At 38.6% G+C, this 20,104-nt stretch overlaps 1 protein-coding gene across 6 annotated transcripts in view; it reads right to left on the reverse strand.

The window, feature by feature from the left end:
* Window positions 1-20,104, reverse strand: part of HELQ (helicase, POLQ like) — a 35,720-nt gene that overhangs the window by 12,617 nt on the left and 2,999 nt on the right. For 2 of the 6 annotated variants that reach the window (XM_032800426.2, XM_075066115.1), the window contains exons 2-13: window positions 18,979-19,735; window positions 17,060-17,238; window positions 16,103-16,303; window positions 14,287-14,359; window positions 11,278-11,375; window positions 10,202-10,300; window positions 9,313-9,458; window positions 7,958-8,197; window positions 5,266-5,407; window positions 4,789-4,893; window positions 3,940-4,162; window positions 1,950-2,107 (exon numbers count right to left, since the gene is read on the reverse strand). In XM_032800426.2, coding sequence (XP_032656317.1) covers window positions 1,950-2,107; window positions 3,940-4,162; window positions 4,789-4,893; window positions 5,266-5,407; window positions 7,958-8,197; window positions 9,313-9,458; window positions 10,202-10,300; window positions 11,278-11,375; window positions 14,287-14,359; window positions 16,103-16,303; window positions 17,060-17,238; window positions 18,979-19,735 — 2,421 coding nt within the window. Of the gene's footprint in view, window positions 1-1,949; window positions 2,108-3,939; window positions 4,163-4,788; window positions 4,894-5,265; window positions 5,408-7,957; window positions 8,198-9,312; window positions 9,459-10,201; window positions 10,301-11,277; window positions 11,376-14,286; window positions 14,360-16,102; window positions 16,304-17,059; window positions 17,239-18,921; window positions 19,736-20,104 lie in introns of those variants that run through there. The other 4 variants (XM_032800427.2, XM_032800428.2, XM_075066118.1 and 1 more) reach the window with 4 other exon arrangements.

Below are 20,104 nucleotides of genomic sequence, written 5' to 3' on the forward strand. Positions count from 1 at the left end.
CTTGGTTAAGTTAGATCATAGATAAGATTTTGCTGTGTGCTGTATAATTGTGGTTAAGTCTGTCTTCCCGCTGCCCCCAAACCTCAATTGTATTACTGAAGTCTAGCATAAAACCCCATTGATTACCCTTTTTTTTCTCTCTAACACACCTCACATTTTACATTTACACTACTGTGACACATTTTACCCATAACTGTTAGTTGGCTATATGCTGCTGTGACACACCCTTTACATAGAAATTGTTAGCTACCTGTTACATTTATACTTCAGTGTTAATTGGTTACCAACTGTATTGTACCCCACTATTGAAACCCCCTATACCATTTACTAAAAGAAACCCCTCTCCAATTGTCTACCTTAACAAACCCCAAACCCCTCACTATTGAATTTTCCCTGTTTTTGCATTTTCTTAATAAAAGTTTATTTTGAACCCCACCAGTGCAGTAGTTGTCCCCCAAGATCCTCTACCTGCTGGCAGGGTCAGCAGCTGCCAAATGATGTAAGAAAGGAGCACTGCACAACTTTAAACAAGCATGTTCCCTAACTGATCAGCAACGTAACAATGAAACAACGTTAAGCGGGATGACTTTAAGTGAGGAGTTACTGTAGTTCAGAAGGTTTACTCCTGGAGGAATTCTGCACCACTGCACAATGCAGAAGTTTGCAAAAATTAATGTTGGGCACGTAGGGAAATAACCCACTTCCTTCCCTGACGAACCAAGGGACACACCTCACTCATGAACTTATTTGCTACACCAATACTGACTTGGACTCTTAATACATTCCATGGGTGGCGTACACAAGCCCACTTATCCACTGATGCTCTAAAAACTCCCGCACTCCAATCTGGGTCTATGCTGGTTATGTGATATGTATGTATCTCATGATCCTTGTAACCGATACTTGTAATTTGTAATTCCTCATAACTCAAGCCTGACCCCAGATGTACAGTACATTCTCTCTTGTGTATATTTAAATATACACATTAACTTTAATAAATTTTTTAAATCTTTCCTTTTCTCCCCTACAGAAATGGGCTGCAGAAATGTTGGCTGCCGAAGTGCCGCTGGAAACAGTGGCAACCGATTGAGCCGCCGCCGAATTGCCACCACTATCTTCTGCGGCAGCTCAGTCGCTGCCGCTGTCTTTGGTGGCATTTCAGCGGTGGCTCTTTCGAATCAGGCCCCGCACATCCTAAAGCCAGCCTTGTCTGGGGGCTAGTGTGTGAGAGTGTCTGGGCCAGAGGGGACCCATAGCTGGCCCCTGGGTGGGAGAAGGTGAGAGTGTCTGGGCTGGGGGGAAGGGAGGGGAGAGAGAGGGAGTAGAGGGTGTGAGTGTCTGGGCTGGGATGGGGGGTGCCGCTGGGCTTTGGGGGGTAGAAAGTGTGAGAGTCTGGGCCAGGGTGGCCCCACAGCTGGGCTCTAGAGGGGAGGGGTTGTGGATATCTGGGCTGGGGGTGAGTGTCTGGGCTGGGGGGCGCTCTGCAGCTGAGCTCTGGAGGGATGGGGAAGGTGAGTGTCTGGGCTGGGGGCGGGGGCATAGCTGGGCTCGGGGGGGAGGGTGTGTTTCTGGCCCCCTTGCTGGGCTCTGGGGGGACAGGGTGGGGAGAGAAGCAGGAACTGGGTTGTCGTAGGGGTTTCTTTAACTCTACTCCTGGAGGAATTTGTGTGTGTCTCTGTATTGTTACAGACACGCCTGCTGACGGGTATTTTGAAATATATTACCAAAATAATTGAAACTGGTGTGATTATATAGTGTTATTTTGACAAATACGATTTGCAAAATTTTAAAATATTGTGCACAGAATTAATTTTTTTGGCGCAGAATTCCCCCAGAAATAAAAGGTTACAAACACAAGTGAACAGACAACAGAGGAAACAGTTACATAATTCAACCTATATTTTGCTGTGCAGGACAGCACTTGGTATATGGTTGAAGCCATGTCTTACCTGTCTAAAATAGATTATCCAGTCTGGTCTACAGTGATAAGTCATGTCATATGGAGTTGTCAGATAGAGAAGGTGAAGGCAGCTCTCAAGAACTAGCCCCTCAAGACCTTTCTTCAAGTCTCTGTAGAGAGCATCACAATAGGCCAAGTCTATAGAGCCTAAAATGAATAAGATACCAGTTTATATAACAGTGAGAGTTAAGTATAATATACTGTATCATATGTAATTCTCTCTCCGTTCTCTCTTTAGGGACCTTTAATAAAGCCCGTATTTCAGTAACCAGCACTCCCAAATCTAATTTGTTAAGTCAATAAAAAATGCATTTTACTAGCCTCAAAATAGCAATACTTCATGTGGATGACATCCTGGGGAGTGTTACTATGACAGAGGCCAAATATACTTGGAACTCGTTTGTATAAAAGGAAAAGCAGTTAAAATGAAGGGAAGAATGTAAGATGCTTGGTTTCTATTTTTAATGGGGGAATATTTGAATATTAGAACTCAGTAGTCAAGACAGGAACTGCAATACTGGATCAAATCAGTGGTCGTCCTAGTTCAGTACCAGATGCTTCGGAAAAAGGTGCAAGAAGGTAGAGCTAATCAGTCTCCCTCATTAGATGACATCAACAGTCAGAGACTGTATTAAGTCCCAAAGCATGACATTTAATATAACTTCCACAATTTTTGTTATTGATTATAGCAAGTCTGGAAATTCTCGATATCCATATAAATGTCCAATCCCTTTTTGAATCTTGCTAAGTTCTTGGCCTGAACAATTTCCTGTAGTAACAAGTTCTACAGCCAAATAATATTTTTTCACACAACATGCAATCAGTTTTCAGCTTCCCATTTTTAATTTAATTTAATGCCCCTTTGCTCTTGAGATCTGAGAGAAGTCCCTGATCTAACTTCTCAAAAACTGCATATACTTACATTATGTCCCTTCTTTTTTGTTTCTTTTCTAAGGTAAACAATCCAATCTTTTCACTCTCTTAATAGGAGTTTTTCCTTTCTCATGATTATTCTTGTTACCACCCTGAGTTCTCTCTCGTTTAGCAGTATACTTCTTGAGATGGGGAAACGTGCATTCCACATAGTATTCCTCATGAAGCCACACACTGATTTATATAAAGGCATTATAATATTCTCCACCACATTCCTCATTAATCCTAACATCGTTCGCTTTTTTGATCAGTAGCTACACACCAAGCAGAAATCTTAATCTTCACTGAGCTGTCTACAATGATGCCAAGTCCCTTTCCTGAGTTGAGAGTTAATTTAGAAATCTGACGAGGTGCACAAGTAATTTATGTTTCCCCTGCCAATGGGCACTACTTTGCATTTATACACCCTATGTTTGTCATACTATTTCTCATTCACCTACCTTATTTAGGGTTCTTTGAAGTTTCTCAAAACCTCTCTGGTCCTGACTAACCTAAATCACCGTATGTCATTTGTAAAACTTGCTACTTCACTACTCACCCCTCTTTCCATGTGCTTAATTAATACATTAAACAAACATGGGACCTACTACAGAACCCTAGACACCTTGCTGTTAACCTTTTGCCAAGATGAAAATTGAACATTTAATCCTACTCTTCGCTTTCCTGTCCTCCTACCCAGTTTTTGATCCATGATAATACTTTGCCTCTCATCCTATGACAACATAGCTTCTTTAGCAGCCTTTTGTGCAGGGCCTTTCTGAACTCTAAATAGTTTATGCTCACCATTTTTCCTCTGTCTACTACTTTACTAACAGGTTCAAAGAATTCTGAGACATTAGTGAGACATGATTTTCCTTTACAACGGTGCTGGTTACACCTTAGTATATCATGATCTCGCAGGTGTTTTATTATTTTGATTTTAAATTATCATTTCAGAAAGGAGATAAGAGGTTGGATGAAAGTTTTAAGTGAGTAAAGAAAAGAAGTCCAGATTTTAAATGTTATTGTGAAAAAAGTACAATGAAAATGAAGAAAAACTTTCTCACCTTTGTAGGTAGCTTGACCCAACTGTGTGATCTCTAGATTACTTTGGGATTTTTGTTCCTTTTCAGAGGTCATTTTTCCTTTTAGTAGTCCTTTTTCTATCAGACATCCCAGTGCTTCTCTAGTTATAGCTGAGAGGCTCTTTTCTTTAGACAAAAACTGTTGCTGAACACCGAACAGTGTGCTACACATAAAGTGGTAGATCTCTTCAGGGTTTCTTGCAATCTACAACATTTTAGTATGTGATTGCAACATTATGTTTAAACAATCTGACTATCGTTATAAGTAGCATGATAGGTAAGTGTAAACCTACAGTCTTCGTCTAGCTGAAAACACTATACTTACTGAAAACATAGGGCAACACTGTTCATTTTATGTTGCTACAGAACTGTGTGATACTTAAGTTATACTACAGACATTCTGGCTGTGAGAGATCAAACACTACATGGCATTCTGCTCTAACATTCCAGCTTTTAGTGTATTACTTTTTTTGGGGTGGGTGTGGGGGAAGGGCTCTTTAAGGAGCGAGTAATACAAAACATGTTTAAAATCAATGAGGAAACAGAGCAGAAACCACTTGGGACTTGTCTACATTAGGAAATTTTTTCATCATGTTTCAACATGATTTAACTGAGTGAGCTAACACAATGACGACCTCATCATCATCATTAGTGTAGACAAGGGCAAGTTGTGCTCAGCACTGTGCAAGCTAGTCATGGTTAAACTCAAGGCCTTAGTGAATACTAATGTAACTGATCTCCATCTTAGTGAAACGTACAGTTATTCTGCATCCACACTCTAAATATCAAAATGCATCTCTTTAGTTGCTCACAAAAGAGTTAAATTCTTACCTTTAATCCAACCAAAGACAGGAGCAGGCTTTGGATTCCCTTAGTGAATTCAAGAAAGAGGTTGCTGTAACAGTTCTCCAAAGGACTGTTTACTAAATCCCGAACCTAAAAAACAAAAACAATTGTTATTTACACTATTCATTCATAAAGTCTCCACAGGTGAAAAATATTCCACTTTCAAAACACATCTTGAAGGTTTTTTTAAAAAAATCAAGCTAGTAAATAAGAAAATTGCTGGAGATGTCCAAGTTTTAGGATAAGTTCTTGTGTTAGACACTACACATGCTGCAGCTCTGGCTGCCCTCATGACTGCAGAAAAGGGTCCCACAAAAATAATTATTACAAGGAGATTCAAATAGTTACATAGTTACTGCTGCTTTCAAATGAAGAGCTTGGGGCAAACAATTCAAATCCCCTCCTCCCCCCCCATCAACTTCTTCTGATGACTCAAGCTACCACATTTTCTGAGTAAGTTACCAGATGTTTGTCTTTTTTTTGCACTATAAGAATACTTTCACCAGCACTGTCAATGCCAGCTCGACCAGCTCTGCCAATCATCTGCTTATACTGGCTCTTCTTCAGGAACTCTGTAGCAACATAGGGAGCTCTTAAAATAACCCTACGAAAAAAGAAGAGACTGAAAAAGCTACGTTCTGTAAACTATCAGTAAAGTTATATTAAACACAAAGCTCTCCCTAAAAGAAAAGTGTCTATTTGCCTCATGATGCAAGACTCATTGTTAATGAGAATTATGTATGCCTGTCAAATACAAAACATACCCCAACAGGTCTATTTGAAAATCGAGAGCAATACTGAGCACGTGGAAAGAATCTTTGATAAAATATGAACAAGTGCCAAACTGAATTTTGTATCAGCTTAAGAACTGTATCTAAACACTTTATTAGTGTTAAAAAAAATCCAACAAAAAACAAATAAGCAACTATGCCAGCCTGCATTGCTCAGTCATTACATTTTCAAACAAACACCTTTATGTTTTCTCCCAGACTGCCCTTCACACTTTGGAGGAGCTCCCCATAAACATCCACAAAACTCACTGATTCAAAACACACTTTCTCCAAGATGTCAACAAAAAAAGCTTGACGATGAGTAGGGCTGCTGGTGTGCTGAGACCACAGCCTTGCACGCTGACTCATACTGTCTCATGGTTTCCCTGTATCCCCCCATTTGTCTCTCTGTATCCATCTGTTGTCTCATCCTACACTTGGACTGTAAGTGCCTTAGGGCAGGGGAAGTCGTTGTGTTATGTATTTGTACAGCATCTAACACAATGCGGTTCTGGTGCATGACCAGGTGCTACAGTAATACAAATTATAAATAGCACCACAATGTCATCAAGGACTTTCACAAACAACCCACGAGTTGCCTTACCTTCATTTTTATACTGTAGCATCTCCTACTACCGTCTATAATTTTTAAAATATAAAAATGATGCAAAATGAGATTCACATAAACAAACAATCTGGACTTCTGTCTACACTCTACAGGGTTTAAGTTTTATTTAAATTGAGAATGTAGAGCAATAGGAGAATTATAAAACACAGACATGCATATTCCATGAATTGTCAAATAAAGAACAAAAATGAGTTTATTTCCAAGCCCTCAAGTCTCCCTGAGTAATAACTATTTAGAAAGGCTATTTCTAAAGAATTCTACAAAGAAATAAAGCCAAAATTGCATTTTGTCACATTCTAGTTATATTGAATAAAAAAATCTGAATTTAACAAACAAGATTAAACACAAATTCTGTCTCTAGATGACAGAATTCTAATATAAAATGTTAAAAGGAGACAAATCTGTTTTATACTGCCAGATTATTCAGTAGCAAGCCTACAAAAAATTGTGCCACTAAGATTTACTAAAACACAAATATTACGGTTTAAATCATGCAATTTAAAAGTTGAGACAACTTGAATATAACAACTTACAAAACTAAATTAAAATTAGTTTCAGGTATCAGATGCTGTGAGCCCCCTGCCAATTTTTGTGGTTTTATATCACATTTTCCTTTTTTAAAAATTGCTTCTCTTTTCCCTGGTTGCTGCATGAAAAACCCAAACATGTAGGGAAAAGAGATTTCCTACTCAATGCTGACAAATGCACAAAGACAACAAATTGGAATTACATTTTTATTCTCTAATCTCTTTCAGTTATAGTAATTTACTATTGTACATTGATGAGTTAAGACTGCAGGCTATCAATAACCAATTTATCCATCCAAGTGTAATTTATTTAGTGAAAGCCCTTTTTTCTGACACAGGCAAGAAGCCATTCTCCAAGCCAATCAGAATACATAAAGTAACTGATCACATTGAGAAACAATGTGTCAATATCCTGCCAGAGTGTTTAAGTATACCATTTTTGAATGGTAAGACAAGACCATGACGAATAATAAATCATAGCATCTGAAGTTCCAGAATGCATTAATTCAGTATTTGTTTTCAGTAAATGCATCAGCATTTACACAGCAACAGGTCATTTGGACACACTGCTGTGATCACCAGCATGACCTCAAAACACACAGATTGAACAGATGTGCTCTATGCTAATACATTTTTGGGTTGTCTATACTTTTCAGTAAAAGGACTATTTTCAGTGTAATTCCACTTAGAAAACTCTCTAAAAATAACATTATCTGTTTCCTTATTTACTATCTCAGTGATTTAATATAAAATTTTCTCAGTTTATAAGTTAAGTGATGGTTTTTTTAACTGCCAGCTCTATAGATTCTACCTGAATGCCAAGATATGTTCTTACAGTCTCATGCACCATCGTAAGTAACAGATTCTGCAACCCAAATTCTGCCCTCAGTTATGCCTGTGCAATCATCTGATTTGGTCCTGTAATTGGAATTTAGTTACAATTCTCTTAATTATACTTGAGTCAAAACAGAACGCAGTTTCATTGTTCAGAAGGATACTGGCCCAGCAAGATTCCCAGGAACAAAAATCAGAAAAACTCATCTTTGAAGTCAGCAGATGTGACTAACAACACACAAGGAGAACTACTGAGTAGATTGTGCCACATCTAATCGCTACTCAGAGTGGAACCTCATTACTATAATGTTTACATCTTCAACTTTAGACAACGCAGGAGTTTTGACAATATAGGGTTTAAAGGAATCCTCAGAAATACTTTTTGCATGACTAACCTTCGAGCTGGCAGGTTGACTCCAGCAGCTAGCGTAGATGTGCAAGTAAGAAGGCACAGGACACCTGTAGAATAAGCCTCCTCTATACATTTCCTTTCGTCACTGGTAAGGCCACTGTGATGGTAGGCAATACCAAATGGAATGGTTCGCTTTAGAACAGGACAGAGACTTCCTTTACCAATATTCTTCAAGTCCTTAATAAGATCTTGTTTCTCGCTTTCCCTGTGATTTTTATATTCCCTTGAGTGGTTGGGGGTAAATAAACAAACACCTTTAACATTTACATTTTAACAATTCAGTAACTACGTTAAAAGAAAAGGATACTTCAAACTTGCTCCTGCCCATTCTCCATTACTACAGCAAGAATATGTTCACCTCAACCTTTGAAGTCCAGAAAACATTTTCTAGTGTTTCTAATATTATTTTTACCAAAATGAGAATCAAAGTTAGTCAGTAGCAAAAAAAAAAAACAAAAAAAAACAACAAAAAAACCATCACTATGGAAAATGGTCTATTTCAAATGCACTGAGATGAGTTACAAAAATGATACAAACTGCCTACAAGTCTAGTAATAGCACAGGTTCTTTTCCTCATAGGCAGCAATCACGATGATGGGAATATCAAGTAGTTAGAGATTTCAATTTTCGGTATCTATTTTGTTAAAGTAATCAGATATACACACTGAAAATGAGTGTAAGTGCCATATAACTTCCTAGAAAGATCATTTCTAAAGATTTTTTTGAATTATTATTGCACGAATCTGAGCATATTGGTTGAGATATTGGTTGTTTCATTAACAGTGGGGAAAAAAAAGTTAAGATATTCAACTTTAAAATAAAACCCAACTTTTTGTTTGCATCTAACATTCACAGCATATGTAACCAAACACAAAGAGCTGCTTAACAGGCTACTGTTAGGCATGACCAAGAAAAGAACCACTGAGAGCATGAAAGGGACACAGTAAGTGCTGTAATTTACCCAGAACAGGATGAACAAGATGTAAATTCCATAGATGGTCTCGAAAGGAACTTTGTCATTTTTGCTCTTTTTTCTCCCCCGTGTTTATATTTGTTAAGCTGATTCTTGAAAAATTGTATTTTAGTGCCTGTTTTTGTTCAGAGTCCAAAAATGGACTCTGAAACAGGAGTGTTCCCTTCAAACTACCCTATAACTCCTTTCACCCTGGGCAAGTTAATTTTTTTTGTTTTTGATCAGGCAAGGATACTTTTTCATCATCATTACCACCATCACCATGGGAAAAGGCAGCTGATTAATTTTTGTGCTAAAAGAGGTAAACAGTCAAGGCTGATTTGGCATTTCAGGTATACTCTAAAATAGTACTAAGAGAAACATACTTGTTTAGGTACTTGCATATCATTTCAGCTACATTTTCACAGTTCTTTTTAGTGGGACAAAAGACTAGGCAGGAGTAACTTGGAATGACTTCTGTCACCAAGGCAATAAGGTGGTCAGGGTCCATCTTCTGCAGATTACTAGAATACTGAAAGAAAAGGGTGGGGGGAAGTTACCACACACTCTACTTGTGGTTACTACATGAATTAAACCGAAGGTCCGGACCCTGCAAATCAATTCTGAATCTCCTTTCACTTTAAAAATGCAGAACATTAAGGGATGCTCAGAATTTGACTGGAGGGAACAGAAAGGTGTGAATGGAACGTTTTGCCTCTTTACTACCATTGGAGCTCATTGGTAGCACTGGTGCTACATGTTCGATGCTACTGGTAGTCACTCTATCAAAGGAGACGAGTACTGGTCTAGAGATCAGAAGGTTTTTTGGGGGTGAGGGCAAAGCAAAAAGTAGGTACAGACAACAAGGAGTTCTGATTTTTACATTATGGTCACCCATTCCCAGCTGTTGAGAAGAGAGGATGCTGGGATACCTACCAAGGTGGTTTTCCTGGACCTTGCTCATAGGCTCTACCTTTCTGTATCAGCCTTCTGGCTAGGTGTCTGAAATTTTCAAGCACCTCACTCCCCCAGTAAGGTGGGAAAAGAAGTTTTCTCCCTCCTCTAATGTACAGCTGGGAATAAAATTAAAATCTAAAAAACACCTCTCATGTTAGTATTTGGCCTTCTAGAGATCACTTGTCCATTGATATTCTTTCCCTTTATCATACTTTATATTTATGAACCAACGTGTCCTAAGAATACCTTAATTTACCTTAATTTTTGAATACTGTATACCTAAAGAAATGAAAAGTTTAATACATTTATCTGCATTACCTTGAAATTAAGAAGACGTGAGAAGGTAAGGCCATTCTCTGCTTTGTTGTCAACTTCATAGATACTATCCTGTATTTTAACATACTCCTTTAATTCTACCTAGGTTGGTTTAAAAAAAAAAAAAAAGATATATTAATGTTAGTTAAATTACTGTCTGCATCACTACAACTTTTAAACTATGAGATCTCTTGGAAATACATTTCCAAACTCCAAAAAAATAAAGAACCATTCTTATCTCCACACCCAAGAACTGGCATAAGGCATTGACTTGCCTGTCCTTTACCTCCAAGAATTCATTACCTCAAGAAAATACCTCTTCTACCAAGTGGTAAAGTGCAGCTTGGCTGATGCCGTAAGCTTCAGGACTAGTGCACAAATAATTCACTTTCAGTCTGCATGCTATTTCATCTAATGTTAGTTACCTTGAAGGGAATCAGTGAAGCTAAGTATCTTTCTGAATTGCAACAGTATAAGTTAAATATAGTTTGTATTGTGTGCCACTTCCACTGCTGCCACCTATCTTTTAGAAAATAAATGTGATTTGTCCCTGGAAATCTAGGCAATCCAAACAATGAAGGACATACGTTTTTAATTCTCAGAGCAAAGGATCATTTTTTTAAACATCAAACTGTATACCCTCTTTTCCCTGCCCAGGTAGAGAAAACAAACGAGAAATTTCAGCCCCAAGGTTTTTTGTTTGCTTTTTTTAAAAAGGTAACTGAAGCATCTGATTGAAGGAGCTCAGAATATAAGTGCCTTCTCAATCACAAAGAAGGGCTGGCCTACTTACAAATTTTGTACCACCTTAACTGAATTGATTTAGAAACCAACACAGTTAAAGCACTACAACCCCCAAGTGCAGACATTTATGGAAATAAGATGAACAGATACAAGCACCTTTATACCAGAATAACTATGTTTGCACTTGGAGGTTATACTGCTTTAAACTGTGTTGGTTTCTAAATCAGCATAACTGGTACAAAAACTGTGTGTTGAAAGCTCAAAGTATGAAACTAGCAGTCATTTTTAACCCTAAAAATGTTAAGCAATAGTTTTCCCTAGTCTTGAACACGTACTGGTCTAAAATTGTTAGTGTAATACTCCGCTTGCAGGAACTGCTGCAGGTCCCCAACATTGTTTAAAGTTGCACTCATTCCAATGATTTGAGTAGTTTCTATAAAATAAAAAATTAAATGTTGAGTACATTTTCAAGTTTGAAACTAAATATTTATTACGATTAGAATGTTAAAAATGTTACAAGATGTATTTATAGTCTTATATAGCACATATAAAAAGAACTGAATTTAGCATCTAGGCAGCTGTTTCATCATGTCATTAAAAAAAACAAAAACAAAAAAAACACCCAACAAAGCGGGCCACAGACTTTTGTACCTATTTCAGTGAAAGTTATCACAGCACAAGCAAAGTTCAGGTTAACAATGAACATATTTTAATACAGTAGTTGCCATACCAGAGCCAACTACTGTAAATCCAACCTAACTCCGTTAATAAAGAAAAATTAAGGGAACAAGAAGCTTTACTACCTGTGTAGGAATTAAAGCTCTCACAGTGGTCATTGGGTTAGACCAGCGGTTCTCAAACTGTGGGTTGGGAACCAAAGTGGGTCACAACTCCATTTTAATGGGGTCGCCAGGGCTGGTTTAGACTTGCTGGAGCCTGGGGCCAGAGCCCCACAGCCCAGGGCTGAAGTTGAAGCCTGAGGGCTTTAGCCCTAGGCCGCAGAGCTCAGATCACAGGCCCCCTGCCTGGGGCTGAAGCTCTTGATGGTCATGATATAGAAGGCCCCATTAGACAGCAGAGACAGTGGTGTCTTCTAAATAACTGGGTCCCAGACAATGCATATTTAGATTTCTTGAGTTTTACTCAGAACACCTAAGTAGCCGTTAGTGCCACACTTGAACAGCACGTGCTGAGTGTTCTCATCCACCCTTCCCACTGACAAGGTAGGTCACTGTATTCTGCATCAGCTGAAGATTGCAGAGGTCCACCAGGGTACAATTGCATTAGGCGACAAAACACATGGTAATACTGTAGCAAGGTCTGCATCCAAAAAGAAAATCTCTGGGCTAGTCACAGACATAACAGAAGTATCTCACAGTGCCTTTTTCTGTGTACTTAGAAAAAAAAAGATCTTACACAACCCATGGCCACAAACCACACAGTGAAAGGGCAGAGCTCCCCACCTCCATTCTTCTAGATCAGAGACCCCCTTCCATTCATATAAAAAGAGTAAAACATGTACCAGTGATAAGTCCATTAGCTTCAAGACTGAGCTGAATAAGTTTATGGAGGGGATGGTATAACCAGACTGCCTACAATGACATGTAGCTGATCCGCAACTGCTACATCTCCAATGGCCAGTGATGGGACACTAGATGGGGAGGGTTCAGAATTTACTACTGAGAATTCTTTCCCAGGCATCTGGCTGCTGGATCTTGCCCACATGCTCAGGGTCTAACTATAATATTTGGGGTTGGCAAGGACTTTTCCCCCAGATCAGATTGGCAAACACCTTGGGGGTTTTCCCCCTGCTTTGCAGCCTGGGGTCTGGGGCACTTACAGGTTTAAACTAGTGTAAATGGTGAATTCTCTGTAACTTGAAGTCTTTAAACCATGATTTGAGGATTTCAGTAACTCAGCCAGGGTTAGGGGTCTATTACATAGTGGGTGGATGAGGTTCTTTGGCCTGCAATACGCAAGAGGTCAGACTAGATGATCATGATGGTACCTTCTGACCATAAAGTCTATGTAATTTATTTGTATGTGTTTCAAGAGGCTGACACTGAAGGGTAATGGCGTGCAAGGAGTGAGGGAAGAGATTTTATGTGGCAGTTTCATTTCAACATAAATCAATACCTTACAAATTCCCAACTGCCTTTTGTGAATCTCTTGGCAGTTGTGACCTACCAGTTACAAAACACTGTTCTAGATTAATCCCTTGATACAGCAGCATCCATCCTACCCAGATCAGCTGCAGACACTTCACTTCCATTTAAGTCAAAACATTTCTCAGGAGCTGAGAAATCACAAACACATCAGAAAACCATCAGAAAAGGAATAAAGAATTTAGTGTTGTCCCCACACTGGTGACTATGGGAGTGTCTTCACAGCATGGTCAGCTTGAGTTAGCACACCAGTTAACTGCACTTGAGCAACTACAGTTCAAAACAACACTTGAGTTACAGAATGAGCTGCAAAGTGACTGGATTAGCTGCTGATGAGTTGTTGCAACACAAGCTGATGCGTCCCCACTGAAGTACTAGCTCAAACTTCAGCAGCACTTAGGCTTTGACCCCCCCTTACTCCTGAGAATGTCTATGCTGTAGCTGGGACAGTGCTTCCCAGCACTGATAGACATGTGCTAGTTCTGGTCCAGCTAGCACGCTAAAAATAGCAGTGTGGCTGCAGAAGCATAGGAAGTGACTTTTGCAAGCCACCTGAGTTCAAGTCCACCTGATTGCCCAGGTGCATACTTGGGTGGCTAGCCTGAGCTGCCACCCATGCCACTGTGGTCACACTACTATATTCAGCATACTAGATCCAGCAGACTTAGGGCGTGTGTGTCTACCCATGTTGGGAAGCACATTCCCAGGTACACTGTAGACATGCTCTGAAAGGCTAGCTAGCTTGAGCTTACAGTACCACCTAACTCAAGCTACAGATTTTTGTGTGTAGCTCTAAGTCAAGTTAAGAGTAACGCTAGATATAACTCAAGCCAACTGTGCCATAAAGACGCATCCTATGCAATGGATAATGTTTCACAGTGTCCCCCCCCCACAAGGCCTTTATATACACGTTTAACAGAAAGGGTCATGATGAAGGAAGAGGATTACTACATGGACACATCATGATGAACTCCAACAAAGCACTACAAATGGGTAAAAAATAACCATAGTGATCCATGGTGAAATATACTATTACCCTGTGGAATTTGTGAAATTTTAGAAACCGTGAAACAATAAAAAAATACATTGAAAATTGGATTACGCTCTCTCAAATTATACAAGTTGTTACTTAACATGATATTTTTAAAGGTAACCAGTTATGATGTAAGAGTTACTTACTGCTGGTGTAGAGAATTTTTGCAAGAATCATTTCCAGTATAGCTCCACGACTCCCCTCACCAAGCATGTGCAACTTCAGGAAAAAAAATAAAGAGACGTGAGGCACGTTAAAGTAGTTACTGACTTAGCAATATTTCTAAATACAAACTAGCATACCAATCAAATCCTAAATATTTTTAAGATGGTAAACCTTTTGTCAGATTTCTCTGTGATTAAGTTTGGTATATTTGACAAGGCATCAGCAGCATAGCAAGGGCCTGCAGAACTACTAAGGGTTGTGGGGAGAAGGGTGGCAGGGAATTGAAGGGGGAACAAAATAAACGTGTATATATATATATATATATATATATATATATTTTTTTTTTTAAGAAGAATGGTAAAAAAAGAAGATCTAATCCCATACGTATGTGTTTAACAACAAGGTTTGCTTTCCATCAAATTAAATAACAATGGTCACAGGGATGGCACTTCCTGGAAGAAAATACTCAGTGCAGTGATCTTTATTATTACCCAATTAGGATTTATTCTGAACATCTCTTATCTTGATCAAAGCGTGCAACGAGAGGTCTGGGGCCGTCTAGGGGACCACAAGCAAGTTTCAGGGGGCCCGACAAGCATGGCTGGCGTTAGACTCACTAGGGCCCAGGACAGAAAGCTGAAGCCCTGCTGTGTGGGACTCTATCCATGGCCCTTGAGTACCACTACCCAGGGCTGAAGATGAAGTCTGAGCCACTTACCTTCACGATGCCCTCTGCAGCATGGGGTCCCAGGCAATTGCCCTCCGTGCTCCCCACCAACGATGGCCCTGGCTTTTATATGCAACAAAACAACTGCTGTGGCACAGCTGGGCCATATGTGGTGGGGCCTCAGAAAGAAAAAGGTTAGGAACCCCTGCTTTAGAAAATAGTGATGGCCTTTTCCTAACAGTTAATGACAGTACAGCAATCACTGGCAAAGCAGCACTTAATTCTCAATGTTTTCTTCACAGAACATTTTATTAAAGGAACACCTTCAACTTGAGTCATCTTGTTGGTAGTTACACTCAAAAATTAGACTATCCTAGCTATATCACTCAGGGTTGTGAAAAATGTCATGCCCTGAGCACTGTAATTAGGTCATCCTAACCCCCAGGATAGACGCAGCAGTTGCAGCTAGATCGACAGAAGAAAAGTTCCATCAACCTAGCTACCACTTCTTGGAGAGGTGGATTAACTACATCGTTACAAGAAAAACCCCTTCTGTCGACATAACAAGCTGCAGTGCCTTAGCTGCACCGCTGTAGTGTAGCAGACATATCCTCTGTCAAATCTGAATCATCTTAGATTAGTTCATGCCACAAATGGGCTCTCAGAAAGTCATGTGATCAAAAACGGTTTATACTAGACTGAACATGGTTTTTTGAATCATTAAGGGATCAGTAGAACACATTCAATGTAACCAGTTAAAGATTAATTTAAAGTTTGTTTTACTCTAGTTTGGAATGAATGCCCCTTGTATCCTATTCTGCAAATGGCTGCGTTTTAGGTAGCTAACATTGGCCAACTATCTTTAAGAAGACTTCTCAGGCAAATGTAGAGCCCACTGCTTTATTAAGATACCAAAAAAAAGCCTATTTCAAATGAGCAATAATACTCAAGACAAATCTTGGATACTCTCCAACTTGCTAAGCAATGGCTTTCTAATATAGTATCTGTACAATATGTCCATTTAGACAGTATATATACACAGGTTTAAATGGTGTATTTTTCCTGTAACTGTTTTGTAAATAAAATAGTAACATATGTACTAGTAACCTGTTGCAAGTTTTATAACAAACCTCATCTACTACGACTAGACCCAGGTCACCAACTCTTTCTGTTTCAATCAAGGAGTTCACTAGGCTGTGTCCTTTCTCTATAGTAGCAATGTACAGGGATTTCTTCATTCTCCTTTTGATTGGAGGAAATCTTCCTTTACTTCCAGCATATTCTTCAACCAAGAAGCCTAGCTCTATTCCAAAACTTGACAAGGCCCAAACCTACAATATAATAAAATACATAAAAAAATTAGATGAAGAGTAAATTAATTATCACACTTAATGACTCTGATCCTGCAATTCACTATATGCTGATATATTTTCTGGTCTCAATCCTGAAATTAAGACATTATTTCATATATACATTATGCAACAATACAGCTGACAAGAAAAATTATTACTTGAACAAATGACTACAGCGAAAAGTGAAATGAAAGCTTATTAACAACAAAAATATTTTAGAATGTAAAATATTAAAATACTAATACTTTCAGGTCTTGAGATTTTTCAAACCAGTGAAAAATACTTTATCTGTCCTCCATAAATCACTTATCAGTTACACTGGACAGCTTTTTTTTTTTTTGCAAGATTATTTAAATGTCAACATGGATTTTAGAGTAGACTTGGATTAGAAGGAACTGAAAGCAAGACAATAACATTCCAAAAGCTCAGTGCAAATCCAATTTTTCACAACTCAATTAAACTATATCCTTAGCTATAGGCAATGTACATTTCATCACAAAGTGTCCTTTGAGAGCCTCTTAACTGAACTAGAAAATAGAAACATACTTTTCATTTCCAGGCTGATATTTCTTCAAGATACACAAGAATATATTCACTAGAAATCCCCTATGGATTAACAGAGGACTTAAAATATTTACAGTTAATTTTCCAACACTGGTAAAAAAAAAAAGTGCATGTATAAAAAGTAATATTCATTTCAAAATAAAACAAAAAACCAAAACACTGTTTTCACACCTTTTCTTGGACAACAGCCACATATGGCAGAACCATTAAAACATCTTTCTGCCTGCAGAGTAATTCTTGAAGAATTAAAATTTCAGCTACAAGTGTTTTTCCACCACTGGTTGGCAATGAGTATATTAAGTTCTTTCTTTGTTGCAGAGATTCTAATGTTAAGCAAGTGTGCTGCCACTCTGTAAAATTAAAAGAAAAATTATTTTGCCACCTCTCCTCTCACATGCATGCTGATTCAGGATCAAAATGCAAGTTTTCTGTAAAACTAAAGGGTATGGGTATTGTCTCAGATGGCTTTCACTGATGAAGTACTGAACATTTCTGATGATCCAGCCTTCCAACTCTCCTCCTTGTAAGTGTTCACAGAACAAAATATTTTAATATACCACATACAGATGGCTCCATCCTGCATATAGGTATTACAGCATCTATAGCCACTGCCTGCCATTCAGATTGCCCAGGATTAAACAGCTTTCAGAAAGGAGAAATTAAAAACAGCTTCACGGATTGAACACCAGATATAGCCGGGCACAATATTTTCAGTGAATAGTTTTATTTGCCAAAATATACAGTTTTGGTTGACCTGAAACTATTTGAGAACTAGTGTCCAGTTTGACAAATACAATTATTTGGTTCAGTGAAAAGTAATGTTTTGGTGATATCTAAAAGAACCATTTCATTTTGACATTACCAAAAAATTACCAGATTAAGTCACCCCAAGAACCTTAATTCCACCCACGTATCATCATCTGCACACTACTAAAAGCCAGCAGGTAACCTTGCACCTGAATTATGTATACAGGAACTCCTCACTTAAAGTCTTCCCGGTTAAAGTTGTTTCAGTGTTAAATTTCTGATCAATTAGGGAACATGCTCGTTTAAAGTTGTGAAATGCTCCCTTCTAACATCATTTGGCAGCCACCTGTTTTGTCCACTGCTTGCAGAAAGAGCAGCCCCTTGGAGCTAGCTGGTGGGTGGTTGGAACCAGGATGGACCAGCAGCCCCCCATCAACTCCCCATTCCCCTAAGTTCCCTGTGCAGCAGCTGTCCCTCTCCCCATTGCCATGTGCTGTTCCTGTCCTCTCCCTTGGAGCTGCTCCCAGAGACTCCTGCTTGCTGCATGGGGGGAGGGGGTAAGAGGAGGGCTAATGTCAAGATGTCTCCCCTTCCCCCCTGAACCCCGCTTACCCCATCTTCCATAGAGTCTGGGAGACATACAACAGAGGGGGCTTCTAGGCAGTAGCTTTGAGCTCTCAGCAAGCTGATTTAACTAACAAGGAGCTGTACTTAAGCCTGAGGTCAGCTACTTAAAGGGGAAATGCCTTTGGATAAGAACTACTTAGCCGCTATACTTTCTGTTGATCAAGTAATTCAATCTTACCATAAAACGTAAACATGGGAACATACTACTTTAAGTAGCTACAACAATGTAACTCCAGCCTATTTACAAACCAATGAAAAATACATATGAAATGAAATACAATGAAAAAAATAAAACTTCCAGAATTTCTTAGCAAAAGTGGTAAATAGCAATCATCTCTTCCCTGCACCCTGCCTCAGCTACAGTTTTTTGAGAACTTAAAAACATGATAAGGTCATCTTAAGAGAGTTAGGTTACACAAAGAATGCTTAGGGTGGATGGGGGACAGAGTTACAGTTTCCATATTTTAATGTTTAAAAAAAAAATTAAGAGTAACCTTAAGTTTCCTTGCTTTCCACTTTTTGAGCGACAGCATTCTTTGAAAGGTTTTTCCTTAGAATTTATGGGTACTTAATTTTAGCTAATTCCACCTCAACAAACTTACTGTCCATGAATATATGATGAAAAGGTTGTACTGATCTGCTGGAACTATTATACTCACTGTAACACAAGAGCAAACAACTGTGATTTTTTAAACAAAAATTGTAATGGCTATTACCATAAAGTTTTTCAATCCCTCGGAACTGTACAAAGAGATCTTTAACTTTACTGGGTAACCCATAAAAAGGGCCAATGTCAACAGAAGAAGTTTCAATGGTTTTCTTGGCAGCACAAATTTCTTCAGACAGAACAGCTTCTTTGAGCTGTTTAGTTCTAGAAACCTGTGGAGTCTGAGCCTTGGCATTTCCAGTCATAGTATTTTTTAGGTGATCTTTGAGACTCTTTCTTTTATTCAAGTTGGACATGGTGCTTAGGGACAATTCATTATTTATTTTGGTGTGCTCTGCATTATGGTGACAAGATGACCGATTCAACATTTTATCAAGGCAAGAATTCATGTCATTAGCATTCTCTTTTGTACCTGATGATTTTCTAGAATCAACTGAGGTCTTATTCATTTCCTCAAAATATAGAAGCTGTGATGATGGCAAGTCATCTAAAAAACAGTCTTCAGATTCTAGAGTCCTGTTCTCTTGTTCACTTGTGATCCTCAAATGATTCTCTTCTTCAGTTCTGAAACCAGTTATGTTTCCTGCAGCAGAAAAAATTAGTTCCTTGCTTTTGGCATTTTGCAATTGAAGATACCCAAATGACGGCTCTACAGTAGCTTCGTCTTCCATGTTTTTAGTACATGAAGTCAAGTCAATAGATTGAATACATTCCTGCTCCATATTATCAACTTGAGCTAACAAAGAATCATTTCCAGAAAAGCTGTCATAGTCACCAAACATGTCCTCTTCACTGTCATTATTATACTGAGAAGAGAAAGAAAAAAAAAAGTATATTTATGAACATTTAACAGCAAATGGGAGACTGACTCAAATGCTGACAGGTTTATATCTGAAACATCTGACTCAAAACCAAAATTAAATCAGATTTCAATTTCATGAGTAATTTAAGTGTGCATTTCATTCTATTTGCGAAAGGTAATGGGTGGGATTTTCAAAAGCACTGACGTGACTTGTGGTCCTAAATCACTGAGACTTGGTCTACACTCAGATTTCATACTGGTACAACTATTTCAGTGCTAGTTATACTGGTACAACACAGCATCAACAAGCTGCATAAAGAGGCCTTATATTGGCATAGCTTATTTCCCCCCCACTTCCCATTCAGAAATAAAC

The sequence above is a fragment of the Chelonoidis abingdonii genome, chromosome 5, assembly GCF_003597395.2.
Source record: "Chelonoidis abingdonii isolate Lonesome George chromosome 5, CheloAbing_2.0, whole genome shotgun sequence".
In the NCBI taxonomy this organism is placed as follows: domain Eukaryota; kingdom Metazoa; phylum Chordata; order Testudines; family Testudinidae; genus Chelonoidis; species Chelonoidis abingdonii.